We start from the raw sequence: 14,553 nt of genomic DNA, 5'->3' as shown, positions 1-14,553 counted from the left end.
CTACGGATGCTCGCCCCAACTAATCCGGCCCTTACGGTGGCGGGCTCTTTGACTTCAGAAATGCCAAATACAGAAGTACGGAGGGCCCTATGCCAACCACGGATATCACACCAGGACGAGACAGTCCGAGTTTTGGCCATTCCAGCACAGAATGCAGAGTCAGACAACAGGTACCAACTAAGCTTTATTAAGACGGATTACAGAAAATAGACGACGAGAAAGACTAGAAAAAGTCGAGGTCGCCCTCCCTCCCCACCCTCGTGAGACAGGACCAAACATGCACAGACTTATCACTCATCATCACTCTCCGAAACCACCAGCCCCGTCCCCGTCCCGCCGGCCGGGAGGCGGGCGAGGTGCCTAGTAGGATCCAGATAGCGGTGCAGAGTACCCAGAGAGCGGATGTGCGCGGAGCGCATGAGATCCTCATCGGAGACCCCCTGAGACTGGGCATGCTGCAAAGCACCCCGACGAAAACTGTGCACCGTCTCTCCACCGTATAGCCCAGCAGCGGTAAGATGAGCGACGAGGCGATATTCCAGGGCCTCGGTCGTCATCGGCGCCTCCCGATATGCGCGGCCACTGCGCTCCGCCGGACGGAAGAGGTATTGGGTAATAGGGGTACCGGCCCTCGTACACATGCTCATGTACACCGCAAGAAACCGCAGCGCGCAGACGATAGGATCACGATCCGGACGCAACATCGTCGCAGGAGCACGCTGACCCTTGTACGTCTTGGTATTTAATTCTTCGATACGGAGTACAGTGTCGGGAGAGACACTCCCGTCAGGCGCGGGTAGGGGTAACGGCCAGCCCTGGTACTCGGTACGGCCATGCACCGGATCCCTGAAATCACTTAACACCAGCTTGCCGACATCATGACCGCGCTGATACGTATGCCACATTAAAGCAAATAGAGACAAGTCCCGAAGCACCAAACTGCGAGCAAACAAATGCTCTTCGTCGCCGGACGCAGTCCACAGATGGCAGGCCAGGCGACGAAACTTTTCCGCGGTCAAAGGGATGGCGCCTCGCTCCACATAACCGGCGTCACTAAGGTCCCGCCCGTAGCCCTTGACATAGCCTCGCACCAAGGAGCTGTCGCAAGGATTCCCGCGGCTTTGAGAGGCGTCATAGTCCCCTTCCCGGCCCAGCTGCTTAAAAGCAGTCGCAAGGCTCGAGATAACCCCTTTCACAGCACTGGCGCTGGGACGCCGGTCAGCCCGCAGACGCCCAGGGTGCCGGGGGAACCACCATCCCACCAGATACGAAACAATGGACATAGGATCGCAGGTGAGCAAGGTGAGCCCGAGAGACTGGCGCTGCAACCAGCCATGAAATTCTCGCGCAGCACTTTGAACCCGCCGCCAGCTCTCCGAGACCCACTGACGTTGGTGCACCTGGTAGATCGAGAGCAAGGCGGCCGTGAGCGGCGGCCGCACCGACACGTCCCCGGTAAACTCAGAGTAATACAGAGCCGCGACAGGGTCTAAAGGCGGCGGCGCCGACCTCGGGAGACGGATAGGGCCCGCAGCAAGCGGAGGCATGGCAGGGAGAGGATTACCAGGAAAGACCTGCGGTGATCATAGAGCCGAGGCGTAGGACGCACTAAGCTGACGGACGTCCATCGAAAACAGACAAAACGTACCAGCGGCAGGTGTAACGGCGGGACGATGAGATCGTCACGCACAGGCGTAACGGTAACGAATCGATGAGTAGACGAAGTAAGTGGGTCTTGGCCCCACGGTACGAGAGGAAACATAATGCTAACGGGTACTCGCGATAACACGATTACTCGATTCAGGAACACGGAAAATTATTACAATAAAACGGGGCGCGATCGCGCTTCCAAAAAATTTGGATATCACCGAAAAGGGCCTAAATTCGTTCGTGCGTGGTGCGTGGGGCTCGCTTAGGCGGAGAGCGTTACAAAGGTTGTAAGTGAGCCCTTCGTATCATACGGATGCTCGCCCCAACTAATCCGGCCCTTACGGTGGCGGGCTCTTTGACTTCAGAAATATGCGGTGAGCGACTGCTAGCGGTTTTTAGGTTCCATAATACCTACCTGTAGCACCTGTAGCATCTCTATTTCAGCCAAATTGAAGATATCATGTCATTAAGGAGCTTTCCTGCTCTCCGCCAAACTGTGGGTGGTATGGATAGGTAGCGCTTGTCAGTTGGACGTAGTTATTCGCCATCTTCAATGTCCAGCCGTCCTTGCAGGACCTAGAACAGCGATTTTTCCTTCTCTGAAAATCCGGATGAATTTCGTCAGGAATTTTTAGATCAGAAGTGTGAGTTGTAACAGCAGTTGAACATCATACAACACACGCTTGTCCAGAAAGTGGTCAAACATGGGTGCAGCGAATAGATGCAACTGGTTCGCGATTGCGCGAGCTCGTTGCTGGTTAGCTTTAGTAAAGCCGAATTCGTTCGTATGGGATCAACTGCCCGCACCCTGATTGGCGCAATCAGGCTTATTTAGACCTAACTCATAGCATCGAAGCTCTTCGCTTATTTCTCTGGGGCTCTGGACACCATCACTATTCTGTTCAACATATGGTGACCAACTGTCCAACACGTCGTCGCCGACAACGGAGCTCGCTTCGGCATGAAGTTGCTTGTATACTACCACCACCACTACCGGCAACTCACCGCGGCGACTCCGAAGATCTTTTTACCTTATCCACGTAATGGCGCCGAAACGTAATGAAGTAATACAGTGCACCTTTCTCAAGCAGACCAGCCGAGTGTATACGTACATACATACATATGTACAGCCATTTACGACAGTGAGACCAGGACCTTGAGCATTAGGGATTAAGGGCTGCAGGGTGCCGAAGCAGCTCATTAACTTACCCCCGCAGAGTGAGGTCCCCAGCAGCCACTTAGGGTGTGTGGGCTCTACGAACAGGCGCAGGTCTGTCAGATGACACACACACACACATATACACACACATACACACACATATACACACACATACACACACACTCCCACCAACCATCACCACTCCCACCACCAACGCCACCAGCATGCATCCAGTGGAATCTGGCCCCAGCCCCAATCAACGGCGCCGACAGCTCCTCTCCTCTCCCGGTCGGGTCGCAGGTTCCTCTCACAGTAACCGGGTCGATCACCGTCCATCGGCATGGTAGCACATCACATCCACCCTCTAACGGTCGACTGACTTTAACCCGCACACTGTCGGAGACCAAATCTGGGCCTTTCCAGGGGTATAGATCCGTGCAGGGATGTCGTGATGTGTAGGATCGTCGTGATTGAAGAAATCTACCTTCTGCCTGGCTTTCCAAAATCCAGGTCAGGCCTCCAAAACCCGCATGCAGAGGCTAGCATAAAGCTGCATGTTGGTGCACAGACCTGATGCACATCAGCCATTGTCGCCGTCCCTAGCCGTTCCCTTCAAGCCCTGCAGACGCATTGTCAACCTGCCATCATAATGGTCAACCAATGGTCCAGGTGGGCAGGAATGATCGCACAGGTCATTGCACAAGGTCTGGATCAGCCGGGGCAGTTGGGAAGTGGCAGCGGCGTACGGGCCTACAAGGCCCGTACAGGGCCTATGGAATAATTCACATGTACCGTATACCTAAGCCTTGGTGATAGGGATATGTGAGAAATTTTGAAGTATCATGGTCGCCTAGAATGAGGAGGAGTGCCTGTTGCTAGGCCGGAACAGCAGTGAGCAGGGCCATCCGCGGGTCGGCTGTGGCTTCAACATCCTGCTTGAAGAGAGACAGATGTGATGAGGTGAAGGCGGATTGCAAGCTTCTAGAACTAAGCAATTGTATTCTCACGCTCTACAGGTCATTTTAGCTTCTGATTAAGAGGTCTGCATCTTTCAGTTAATAATGTCAGTTGATGATTACATAAGGTTCGGGACGAGCTACAGTTGTTGCTTAGGTCTCGGACACATCAGACTAGGGCCTATCATAAGATTGTTTCACGCTGCCAAAACTTTAGTTGTGTCTGTATTAAGAAACGTTGATGCGACCTCCGGGACCTCTTGGACATCGGCCAAGTGTTTCAACGAGAAACATCTTTTTAAATATGCAAAGTCGCTGTGGTGTATTTTTATGATTAGTGGGTGCAGTTGTGCTTTAATAATTATCTATTCCGACAACTGTCATCAGCGGCGTTGTTCGGGAGCCTTTTTCACCGTATCATCCGTGTCTGCGCAATTATCAGTGTGACTGACGGCATCGATGTTAGAACTCGAGGTCCCCATCCGTGGCCTCGTAAAGGAGGCGTGCAGACTTGCCGACAGCACAGACGATTTGGACGTCGTCGGCTCTTTGGCGCGCGTCCTACACGCTGCTCTAGTCGCTGGAGAACCGGACGCTCTGAAATACGCTTCAGGCCAAACATTTCAGGGTTGTGAGGCAGCAAGGCAGTCGGTGCTCCTTTACCTGCACGAGCTCGATGCCGCCCGACAGCGGTTGGGCGCGTCCACCGTTGCCGACTCGGTGCGCGCGGCGTTCTTCTGTCTTTACTTCGAGCAGTGGGCTGCGATGCTCCTACCCGGTAGGCGACAGGAGGCCAAGGGGGCTGGCGCGGCGCAGGGAAAGGGTATTACGATGTGGTTTCGGAGCAGAATCCTGGGAGATGGAAAAGCCCTTAGGAACCCAGGTGTCTGAAGGCAAAGACTGCGGATAAAGAATAGTTTGCGCAGGCGTCGTCAGGTTGACTGCTATAATTTGGTTGACAAAACTGCAACAGCGCCCTCCTCCCTCCTCCTTCCCCCCCCAACCCCTTTTGGCAGGCCTCCCGGGTCCAGCCCGCCAGCCTGCTGCTGCAGAGGCAGCTCCACCCTCGTCATATATTTTGGGACGTCTAAAGGTTGTCCGTTAGCCGTTAGCAATTCTTTTCATCAGCCCTACCTCCCTGATGGTTACCTTGTTCCCCGGCTTACCTCAGGCCTTTCCTCCTCCCCCATCCCCGTTCCCCCCCTTCCATGATGTTGAACTCCCCTTGTATCTCCCGCGCCGCTCCCACGACCCTAAGCGGCGGCTACCATAACAACAAAACCGGAGCAGCAGCAGCAGCAGCAGCAGCAGCAGCAGCAGCAGCAGCCGGTGGCTGTGCGTCCCGGGGCCCGGTTGCCCCTACTGCTGGCGGCCCTGCTACAGCTTGCACCCGCCCCAGTGCTACTGCAAAGCCTCGTCAGGTAGTTGGAGGTTGTGTATACGTTGATGGCCCAAAGTCGTTGAGTCGGTTTGTGTTGGTTGCCGTTGGTCTTTGTTGGTTCTCCGTTGCTGTCCGTTGGTACGAGGACCCCTGGCTAGCGGCCGGCGTCTTCAGTTCCGCCCCCCTTCCTCCTTGCCGTCCTCTGCCTCCCTACCTCAAACCCCCCTCACACACACACACAACCCACCGTGTCACCCACCTGCCATTTGGTTAAAAACCCCACTGTTGGCGCCTACGCCCCGCTGTACGGCATTCTGCCTCCTCCCTGTCTACGCCAGCAGTTTTTTTGCCGTACCCAACGGTGCCTGCTCACCGCGTGTGCCAAGCAACCCCCGGGTTCCCCGGCTCTCTTTAACTTGACCTTATCCTGGTTTTGCTCACCTGGCCCCCCTCTCCCCCTGTCGCTCCCCCTCTCCCCCGGGCCCCAGTCACCTCTCCATGGTGACACCCCTGAGGCTGAGGGCCACGTCCGCAGCCGGTGGGGCGTCATCCGGGACGGAGGGGCCCAGGGGGGCGAGGGGCGAGGGAAGGGTGCGGGAGGGCGACACGGGGGCGGGAAGATGTCGGGGCGCCGCCGCAGCAGCAGCAGCAGGGGGGAGAGGGGGGGGAGGACGAGAGGGAGGGTCCCGCGCCCTGGTGACCTCCCGCGGGGCGGACGTGGCGGCCGCCTGCCTCGCACAGCGCTTCGCCGCGCCCGGGTGCTGCGGGGTTTCGGAGCTGCTGCTGCACCTGGCGGTGCATTCGGCACTGACCCGTGGGTCATTGTCAGCATTGGCGGCAGAGGCGGCGGCGACGGGGACTGCTGTACGGGAGCAGCCGCCATCGCCGCTGCCCAGCACTGAAGGGCCGGGACACGACCGCGGGCAGCAGTCACCGGCTAGTGAGGGCGTCCTCGGGATGCTGCTGCCGCTGCTGCTGCTCCTGCCGCCAGCTGCCCCCAGCAGCGAGGCAACACCGTCCTCGTCACTGTCGCTACGGGGAACCGTAGCGGGCATGTACGGTGGATTGTACAGTGCGGCGTCGCTTGCGGCGCTACTGGTTTCGGTGCCGGATCGCGCGGGAGGCCTGCTGGCGGCAGCAGCGGCGGCGTCACCGGAGCTTTCAGAGCTGCAGCGGCTACAGCCTGAGGCGTTTTACTGGCGGCTGCTACAGCAGCTGATGGCGGCGTTGGCGAACCCGGGGCGTAGCGTGGCGGCAGCGACGGCGCGGCTGAGGCGTGGCCTGGATAAATGTACGGCATCGCTGGCGTCTTGGGATGTCGCCGACGGTGGCGCTCTACGTGGCTGCAGATTGTCGTACACAAAAGCCGCAAACGGAGAGGGCACTTGTGACGACGGGCCTGGGCCTGTCGGCGGCGACTATGGCGGCGGCGGACTGAGCGGCACAGGTGTTGCCGTACTGGAGCCTCTGGTGGCGGCGGCGGCAGTGGACTTGCTGGCGGAGGTATTGGAGCGCCTAGCCAAGCGGGGCTACGCAGCGGTGGCGGCGGACGCACTGCTGTCGTGTACGACCAGCCTGCGGGCAGCGTACGACGTCATTGAAGGGCACGACAGCGATGACGATGGGAGTAGCCGACGGCTGCAGGAGGGCTGTACGGCAGCCTTGTTGCAGCTAGCTGACGTAAGCTCGGCGGCACTGGAACGGCTGCTGGCGGCGCTGCTGGATCGCGCGGCGCGGCCGGCATTGGCCGCGACAGCTGGCAATCAGCTTTCGCCGCCGAGGCCGACGCCGACGCCGACGCCGCAGCAGCAGCGGCTGCAACAAGAGCTACAGCAGCTACAGCAGCGTGAGGCACTCCTAGGCCTCTCGCCGCCGCCGCTACCCCCCGCCGCAGCCGCCGCCGCGCTCTCCGCCCTCCTATGGCTCCTGCCGCCAGCCCTGACGTCACATCCCGCCGTGTCGTACACCCTTACCGACCGGCTGCTGCTGTCGCTGCAGCGGCCGCCGCTGCCTCTCGACTGCCTCCGGCTCCTGACGGCGCTGCTCGCCGCTGCCTACCCCGCCACCCAGCCCGCCGCCGCCGCCGTCACGCTGGCTTCGACCTGGGGCGACGCCGCCGCCGTAACTCGTACATCCGTACAACGTCAGGCATATCTTACCCAGGCGCTGCTGCTTGTCTTAGCCCGGCTGGACCGGGAGACTGTTGAGGTCACCCCTGGGTTGCTGACGGGGCTGTTGGGGGGTGTGAGCCAGCGGCTAGGCAGCCCGCTGGTGGCGACACAGCGGCAGGCGATGCGTGTAGGCCGCGGATTCAGCTTGGTGCTGGACCCCGCCAGTGAGCTGTTCGGCGACATGGGGGATCTGGGGATGGCACCAGAGGAGCTTTGGCCAGGTGCGTGTGCATGTATGTATGTATGTGCGTGTGTATGGGTGTGTATGTGCGTGTGTATATGTGTATGTGCGTGTATGTATGTGCGTGTGTGTATGTGTGTGCGTGTGTATGTGCGTGTGTGTGTATTGGGAAGGCGAGTTGGTTAAAGCGGGTTTGTGTGATGGGGTCGGGTTGGTTATGGGTGTGGGTATGGTGGAGAGATCTGTTGCGGTTCTCTAACATCTGTTCTCTACTTCGCTCCCCCCTCCCACTCCCCCCTCCCCCTTCCCCCTCCCCCTGCCCCCTCCCCCTCCCCCCTCCCGCCTTCCCCCTCCCCCTCCCCCTTCCCCCGGCCCCGCCCCCCTCCCCCCGGCCCCCGGGGGGGAAGGGGTCCACACCTGCTCCCTCATAACCCAACCCAACACGGCCTCCGCCGCCTCCACCACCAGGTGCGCAGCGACGGCAGCTGGTGTGGAGGGGACCTCCGTCTCCAGGGAGGGACGCGGGGCTGGCGTGTACGGGCGCGGAGGAGGAGGGTGCGGCGGCGTCTGTGGCGACGGCGGCGGCGACGAAGACTTCTCGGCAGCCTTTTTGCACCGCCGCTGCTTCAAGCGCGACGGCGGCCGGCGGCGGCGGCGGCGGGTCCGTTGAGCCTTCCCCGGAGGGCCACGACGACGTCGACAGCGATAGCATTTGTACGGCAACTGACAGCGACGATGAAGAAACCGACGGAGGCGAAGACGCAGAGTACGGCAGTGGCGACGGCAGCGACGGCGACGAGTTACGGCCGCTGGGTACGGTGGACGAGATGGAGGGGGATGCGGAGGCGGAGGCCTGGCACCGAGCGGAGCCCGCCGCGCTGCAGCTGCGTGCCCTGGCGGCGGCTCTTCGGAAACAAGACGACGTTAAAACCGTGTTGGCGGCCCTCAAGCAACTGGAGGTATCGTACGGCATAGTACGGCATGCAGTGCGCCTGTACGGAGATGCTTCAGTTATACGTATTACCACGCTTGTTTTCTGTGTACATGTATTGCATATAGCACATATGTATATGTCTTCAGCACGTCCGAATTCTTATACACACACACGAACACAAACACACACGAACACAAGCACACACGAACACACACACGAACACAAACACACGCATGGGGTAGAACTCCCTCCCCTCCCCCCCGTTCCTCCCCGCATGCAGGAGGTCATCCGGGCCGCCCCGGACGAGTTGGGCCTTATGGCTCCGGAGCTCATTCGCTCGCTGCTGCACTGCCGAGTACCGGAGTGGGCCGAAATGGAGGCGGATGTGGACGAGCAGTCGGCCGGGGGGTCTGAGGAGGAGGTGACCCATGGGTCACCTGGGCGTCCGGCGCCCGGAGAGGGGCCGAATCTGGGGGTAGGACGTGGTGGTGTGGGCCGGTCCCGTCAGGGCCCGACGGGGGTAGTGGGACCCGCGGGTCGCTCCGCCGTCGGAGCGGCGGCGGCGGCGGTGGCGGCGGCGGGTTCGTCGTCGGCGCTGGCTCAGCGGCGGCGCAGTTTGGTGGCGCTGCTGGCCCTGGTGCCGCTTGCCGGTGGGTCAATGAGTGTGCGAATGATGATGACGATGATGAAGGGGAGGGGGAGGAGGGGGAATGACGAGTGACTGGGTTCAGGGAAGGGGGGAAAGGGGCCTGGGGGGGAGAGGGGTGACGCGGCGGTAAAGTGAGGTGGTGAGTGTACGGAGGCCGAGACGCCAGTCAGCCGGCCGAGGTGCGGGTGGGTGCGGCGATGGCAAGTGCGGCACGGAAGAGGATGGCGGCAGTAAAGTGTGTAATGGCGGGGTTAGGTGGCTGCTTGGCTTGCTGGTGTGCGAATGACGGCGGTCGGGCGGAGGACCCTTGGGGGGGGGATTCAGGCTGCAGCTGTGATGGGACGGGATGGGCTGTGGTTCCGGAGCTGTGGTTTCGGAGCTACACTGGGGACACCATTGGGAGGCGGTGGGTGCTTGAAAGGTGGGGAGGGGGGAGGAAGGGGGGGGACGTTGGGGCCAGGGTGGAGTAGGTTACTCCAAGGGGTGGGCTGTGTGAATACCGCACCACGGAGGGGTGGTTCCTTTCCCTGCGTTGGGGCCGACCATTGGGGGGTAGCCATTGGGCCTGCTTGAGGAGGCATTCACCCCTCCTGCTCTGTGCGCTAGCCTTGGTTAGGATGTAACCTCGGAAGTATGTATGTAGATATAGATATCCTATTTCAGTTATATATATGTAGGATAACTGTATTATGTAATCCTGAAATAGTGTAATTCGCTGCTGGTGACTAGGGAGCTTGCTTCGGTAAAGTTATTCGCGTACATCCCCCGCCGGCATTTCCCTCATGGCGCTGCTCAGATCAATAACAAGTCCCTACAACACCCTTTATCTCGCTTTTATGCCCGACCCCGCCTACCGTCTACCTAAATTGTTTTCTTCTCGTGTATGACTTCCCCCCTATCTCTCCCCTCCCCCCAAAACCGCCGGGCCCCCTCTAACCCCCAGCGGGCGATGCCCTTCTCCCCGAGATTTACTCGCCCCACTTGGACATGCACCAGCGCCTCACGCTGCTGGACGCGCTGGCGGCAGCAGCGGCGGAGCTGGCCGACCCAAGGGTCGCTCCACGACTCACGCAAGGACCCGGGGGCAGACCGCTCCTCACCCGCCCCGAAACCACAATACACCAACCCCACGCCCTTCCCCCCTCGACCCGCAAAGCTCCCGTGGGGCAGCGGACTGGGTATGTGGGTGGCGGGGGTAATGCATCGGTGGACAGGAGCGCGGTGGGTGTGGTTCGGGGGGGAGGTCCGAGGACGCGAGTGTGGGCGCCCGTGGCGCTGCGGAAGCTGAAGGAGCAGGAGGAGGCGGCGGCAGCGGCGGCGGCGGCTGGCGGCGGCGTTGGTTCGGGAGGGCCGGCTGCGGGCAGTGGCGGCGGCGGAGGCGGCGGCGCGTTTCGAAATCGCTTCGCGGATGTGGCGTTGCGGTGGGCGGCTGGGCTGCTCCGGGAGGTGGGTTTCGGAGGAAGAGGAGGGGGGTAGAGGGGTGGGGTAGGGGTGGGCGAAGAGGGGAGAAGACCGGGGTGGGGTGGGGGTTAAGACGAACCACTGGCGAATGAAGCAGATATCAGAGATAGACGGATAGGCTAGGAGGGAGGAGGGGGAGGGGGAGGGGGAGGGGGAGGGGACAGCCGAGAGCCCTTGTATGCGTTGAACAGCGGCCCAGCAATGTGCGGAGGCCCAGTGACCCCAGGCGCGCCCATACCCGCAACCGCAACCGCAACCGCAACAGCAACCGCAGCCGCACCTTGTCACTTTTCAGAGGGAACTACTGCCGCCGTAGACAAGCACAAGCACTCCCCCTCCCCCCCGGGGCCCGTACTCCGCCAAGTCCGTCGCGTGTTTTGCCGCCGTCGTGGAGCTTCGCGCGTGTCTTCCCACCGTGGTCATGCGGACCAACACCACCTCACGTTCGGGCGGCCCCCCAACCCCCGGGGGGACTCCCCTCTTGGCCAGATCGCGTGCCGTCATCCCCCCCCCCAAATACACATACACATACACACACACCGCAAGTACGCTGAGACACACGTACACACACACAGTTCGGCCCCCCTCTTCCCCCTTCCCCGCCCCCGGCAGGTGGACAAGGTGAAGCACGGAGTGGACCTGCTGGGCCGGGACCACCAGCTGCTGGGGAGGGTGCTCACCACCTTGGCGACGTTTGCGGAGGCGGCAGCGGGTAGTACGGCAATGACGTCACTCGCGAGAGCCACCCTGGAGCTCATTCGGGCGCCGCAGGTTACGTGGGGTGGGGTGGGGTGGGGTTGGGGGGAAGGGGGGGCCCCGGGGGTTGATGCAATGAAAGCCGAATGGGGGCTCCGAAACCCTAGGGAACGGGGGGAGGGACCCCTGAGTACTTGTTGGTGATACTTGTTGGTGATGTTATGCTATGCGCTGTGCTGTGTTTGGTTGTTATTATTGTTGTTGTTGGTTGTTGTTGTTAGAATGGGCGGGGCGGGGGGTCGAGTGACGTCCGTACGAGCGCCGAGACGGCTCCCGGCCTCCGCCTACTCCGACGCCTATGGTCTTCATCATCATCATCATCATCATCTTCTTCTTCAACAGCATTACGTAATAGGATAAGGTAACCCGGAGAAATGCAAACACAGAAGTAAAGGGCGGTCCCGCGCCTCTCCGGCTTACCTATCAACGCTACGTAACAGCGCTATCCGCCCCACTCGCCCGCCGACTCCCCGTGACCCGCAGGTTCATAGTCATCCCGAGCCGTACGTACGGCGAGCTGCCTTGCTGGCGGCGGGTCAGGTGCTCGCTCAGCTGCCGCCGCCGGCGGTAGCAGGGGCGCTGCTGGGGGCTACTGCTGCCGCTGCAGGCACTGCAGGCGCCGGAGGGGTCGTCGTCGTCGTCGGCGGCTGCGATGGCTGTGGTGATGGCTTGGCGGAACGGCTCGAGTGGGTTTCCCGGTGGTGCCGTACAGTGTCGGAGGATGACGTGGATCCGCATTGCCGCCTGATGGCGCAGGCGTGTGTCAATTTGCAGGTGGGTTTAGGGGTGACGTGTGCGGGCGGGGGTTATGGGGGGAAAGAGGGGGTTAGCTGGGGGGATGGGGTGTTGATGAGGTCAGGGCTGGGTTAGGGGGTTTGCAGGGGAAGCACCGGGACATCAGCTGTACGGGATAGGGAGGGGGTGTGGTTTTCTGCAACATGCCCGACCAATGCCAGCTGGGCGGCGGCGGTGTGTGTGTGTGTGTGTGTGTGTGTGTGTGTGTGCCAGAGGAGGGGCAGAGGGAGTATACGTGGTGGCTGGCAGTCGGAGGTGTGGCTGCTACAGCTGCTGGTGCCGGTCCCGTTGCAGCGCAGTGCCCTACACACCGCCCTACCAGCCCTATCTGAAGCGCAGGATAACCGCCCCGCCCTCTAGCGGGGTCGCGCAGCTCATAATACTCCACCCAGTCCTAGGGGCCGTAACCCGTTATTGCCTATGTGCGTTAAGGTCGTTGTAAGGTCGTTGTAAAGTTGTTTTAAGGTTGTTGTAAGGTTGCTGCAACTCCTCTTTCCCTTCATCGCACGTACCCCCGAGTGGAGGAGTTAGTTCCCCGCCACTTCCACGCGGGTGGTGGGGAATCCTCTTTTCACCACGATCACTGTCGTCGTACTGCTCCTGCAATGTCGTACAGGCTGACCTGGCCTCACGCTGCCTGGCGTCACTGCGAGACGCCGCCGCCGCTGGTACGGCAGCGCCATTGGCGTCCGCCACTCTGCCGACCGTTGACCTGGCGCGTACGGCACGGCTGCTGGCTGCGTCGCCGGCTCCGTCGCTTCATGGTGGTGGTGGCGGGTGGGGTTTGGGGTCGGGGGTTGGGTTTGCCTCGACGTCTCTCGTACGGGACGTGAGCGCCTGGTAGAAGTAGAGTCGGTATCACAGCCTGCGCCCCCAAGGGCGGCGGCGGTGTGAGTGTCCTGGGGCGAGATGCCGGGCCGGTGGTAAGCTGCTGACCCTGCGGATGCGTATGGAGGTATGGAGGATTGCTGCTGGGTTGCTGCGGAGGACGGAGAGCGGGTAATAAGACTAACCACCGACGAGTGAAGCGGATACCACAAGAGGGAGAGTGGGGGGTGGCGGGGGTTTTGCATGTGCATGAGAGTTCTCCATTTCTTGATTTTTGTTGGAACGGTCTTTTGGGGTTTTAGGGTTTGGGTCGCCCTGCACCGTGGAAACCCTGGTGTGAAAATTGCAGCTGTGGAAGAGACAGCCACTCTGGCCTTGTGCCTCCGCACGCAGGATTGAGGAGAAACGTATGGGCGTGATGGACACTACATGAGGATGTGTAGCATGCACCTGGTCGACCTTGCCCACAAAGACATGCTGCCAGTTGTTGTCAAACCTGAAAACAGCTATTGCCGTACTGCGCTGGACTGTTCCACTGTCAACTGGGTCAAGGCTCAAGGCACCGGAACTGATGGCGTGGTTTACCCTTGTTGTGATGGAGGCTTAGGGTATTAGGGTTTTCACCAAACGATGTAATGGAGGCCTGGGTGAACAACACCTTCATAGCCTGGGCAGGAGCGCTATGGCGGATCAGTGCATGCGAGCACCGGCAGGATGTTTTGCCTGTGGAATCCCTGCTCATTTTCCATTGTCAATTCGTGGTAATGGACATCGGTTCTTAAACATTAGTTTGATTCAGAGATCGGAAATCGATACACATTCGGAGTTCACCGGGTTTTTTGGTCACAAAGAGGATTGGCGCACCAAAAGGAAATGTCGAGGGTTGAATGAACCCTTTAGCCAGCAAGTCCTTTACCTGCTTTACAACTTATCTTCTTCCAATGGTGTCAATCGGAGTAGGAGAAGCAAACGTTCTACAAACAGAATTGCTACCATCGTCGCTAGAGAAAACGCATATCCGATCCTGTTCTCAACTTGTCGCAATTAACATAAAATCACTAATAAGGAAACCATGCAGTTCCGTTACCTCAGTACGCATGCCACGCAAATACGACTGGGCAATGTCCTATCGATCTTTCGGTCGGCGAAACATGTCCGGAGAAACCAACGGATTCGGGCAACGGGAACTGATGTGATCATTCTGAATTCCACAACGGTAGCATTTCCCTTGCTTCATCCATTGATACTTCTCCAAATTCGACAAGAACGTTCCAGGCCACAGGGGATTCGGGGTTCTGGATGGCTCGTTGGGTCGGTCCAGGGCAGCTTGCATCAGCGTCATCTTGGCATCTGATGTGGTTTTCGACAGGAATGAAGGAGTAGGCACAGACCGATCAGGAAATGTGGGCGTCGACGTGGCAGGATGTTCTGTCTGACGGACGTTGTTCGGTGCGGCTTCGGTTGTTGGAGGGCAATCCACCTTGACGCGCTTCGCCACAGCATCGCGCCAGGGTTGCTGTTCGATAGTCCGCTTTCCCGTTGGCTTCGACCCATCCTGCCGAGAAACATGAGGACGGTGTTTGATTTTCGAGGGGGCGGCAGCAGCGTAGTGGATAGCCGCGCGAGATCGAC

General features: G+C 60.0%; 2 protein-coding genes across 2 annotated transcripts in view; both read left to right on the top strand.

Annotated features, from left to right (window-relative positions):
• Nucleotides 1-1,493, top strand: part of VOLCADRAFT_97061 (uncharacterized protein) — a gene marked incomplete at both ends in the record, with an annotated part of 5,619 nt that extends 4,126 nt beyond the window's left edge. The window contains 2 exons of the mRNA XM_002956090.1: nucleotides 1,072-1,293; nucleotides 1,372-1,493. Coding sequence (XP_002956136.1) covers nucleotides 1,072-1,293; nucleotides 1,372-1,493 — 344 coding nt within the window. The remainder of the gene's footprint in view (nucleotides 1-1,071; nucleotides 1,294-1,371) is intronic.
• Nucleotides 1,494-3,458: 1,965 nt separating this feature from the next.
• VOLCADRAFT_97060 (uncharacterized protein) lies at nucleotides 3,459-13,354 on the top strand (the record flags this gene model as incomplete). The annotated part of the gene is made up of 10 exons (XM_002956089.1): nucleotides 3,459-3,478; nucleotides 5,635-5,737; nucleotides 5,888-7,481; nucleotides 7,967-8,484; nucleotides 8,713-9,082; nucleotides 10,025-10,527; nucleotides 11,155-11,328; nucleotides 11,782-12,072; nucleotides 12,710-12,870; nucleotides 13,315-13,354. 10 exons carry the CDS (start codon nucleotides 3,459-3,461, stop codon nucleotides 13,352-13,354), a joined length of 3,774 nt encoding a protein of 1,257 aa, XP_002956135.1.
• Nucleotides 13,355-14,553: the final 1,199 nt, after the last annotated feature.

This window comes from Volvox carteri (assembly GCF_000143455.1).
Source record: "Volvox carteri f. nagariensis unplaced genomic scaffold VOLCAscaffold_57, whole genome shotgun sequence".
Lineage (NCBI taxonomy): Eukaryota > Viridiplantae > Chlorophyta > Chlorophyceae > Chlamydomonadales > Volvocaceae > Volvox > Volvox carteri.
Note: the sequence above shows the minus strand (reverse complement) of the source record. Positions and strands in the feature narration are given on the sequence as shown.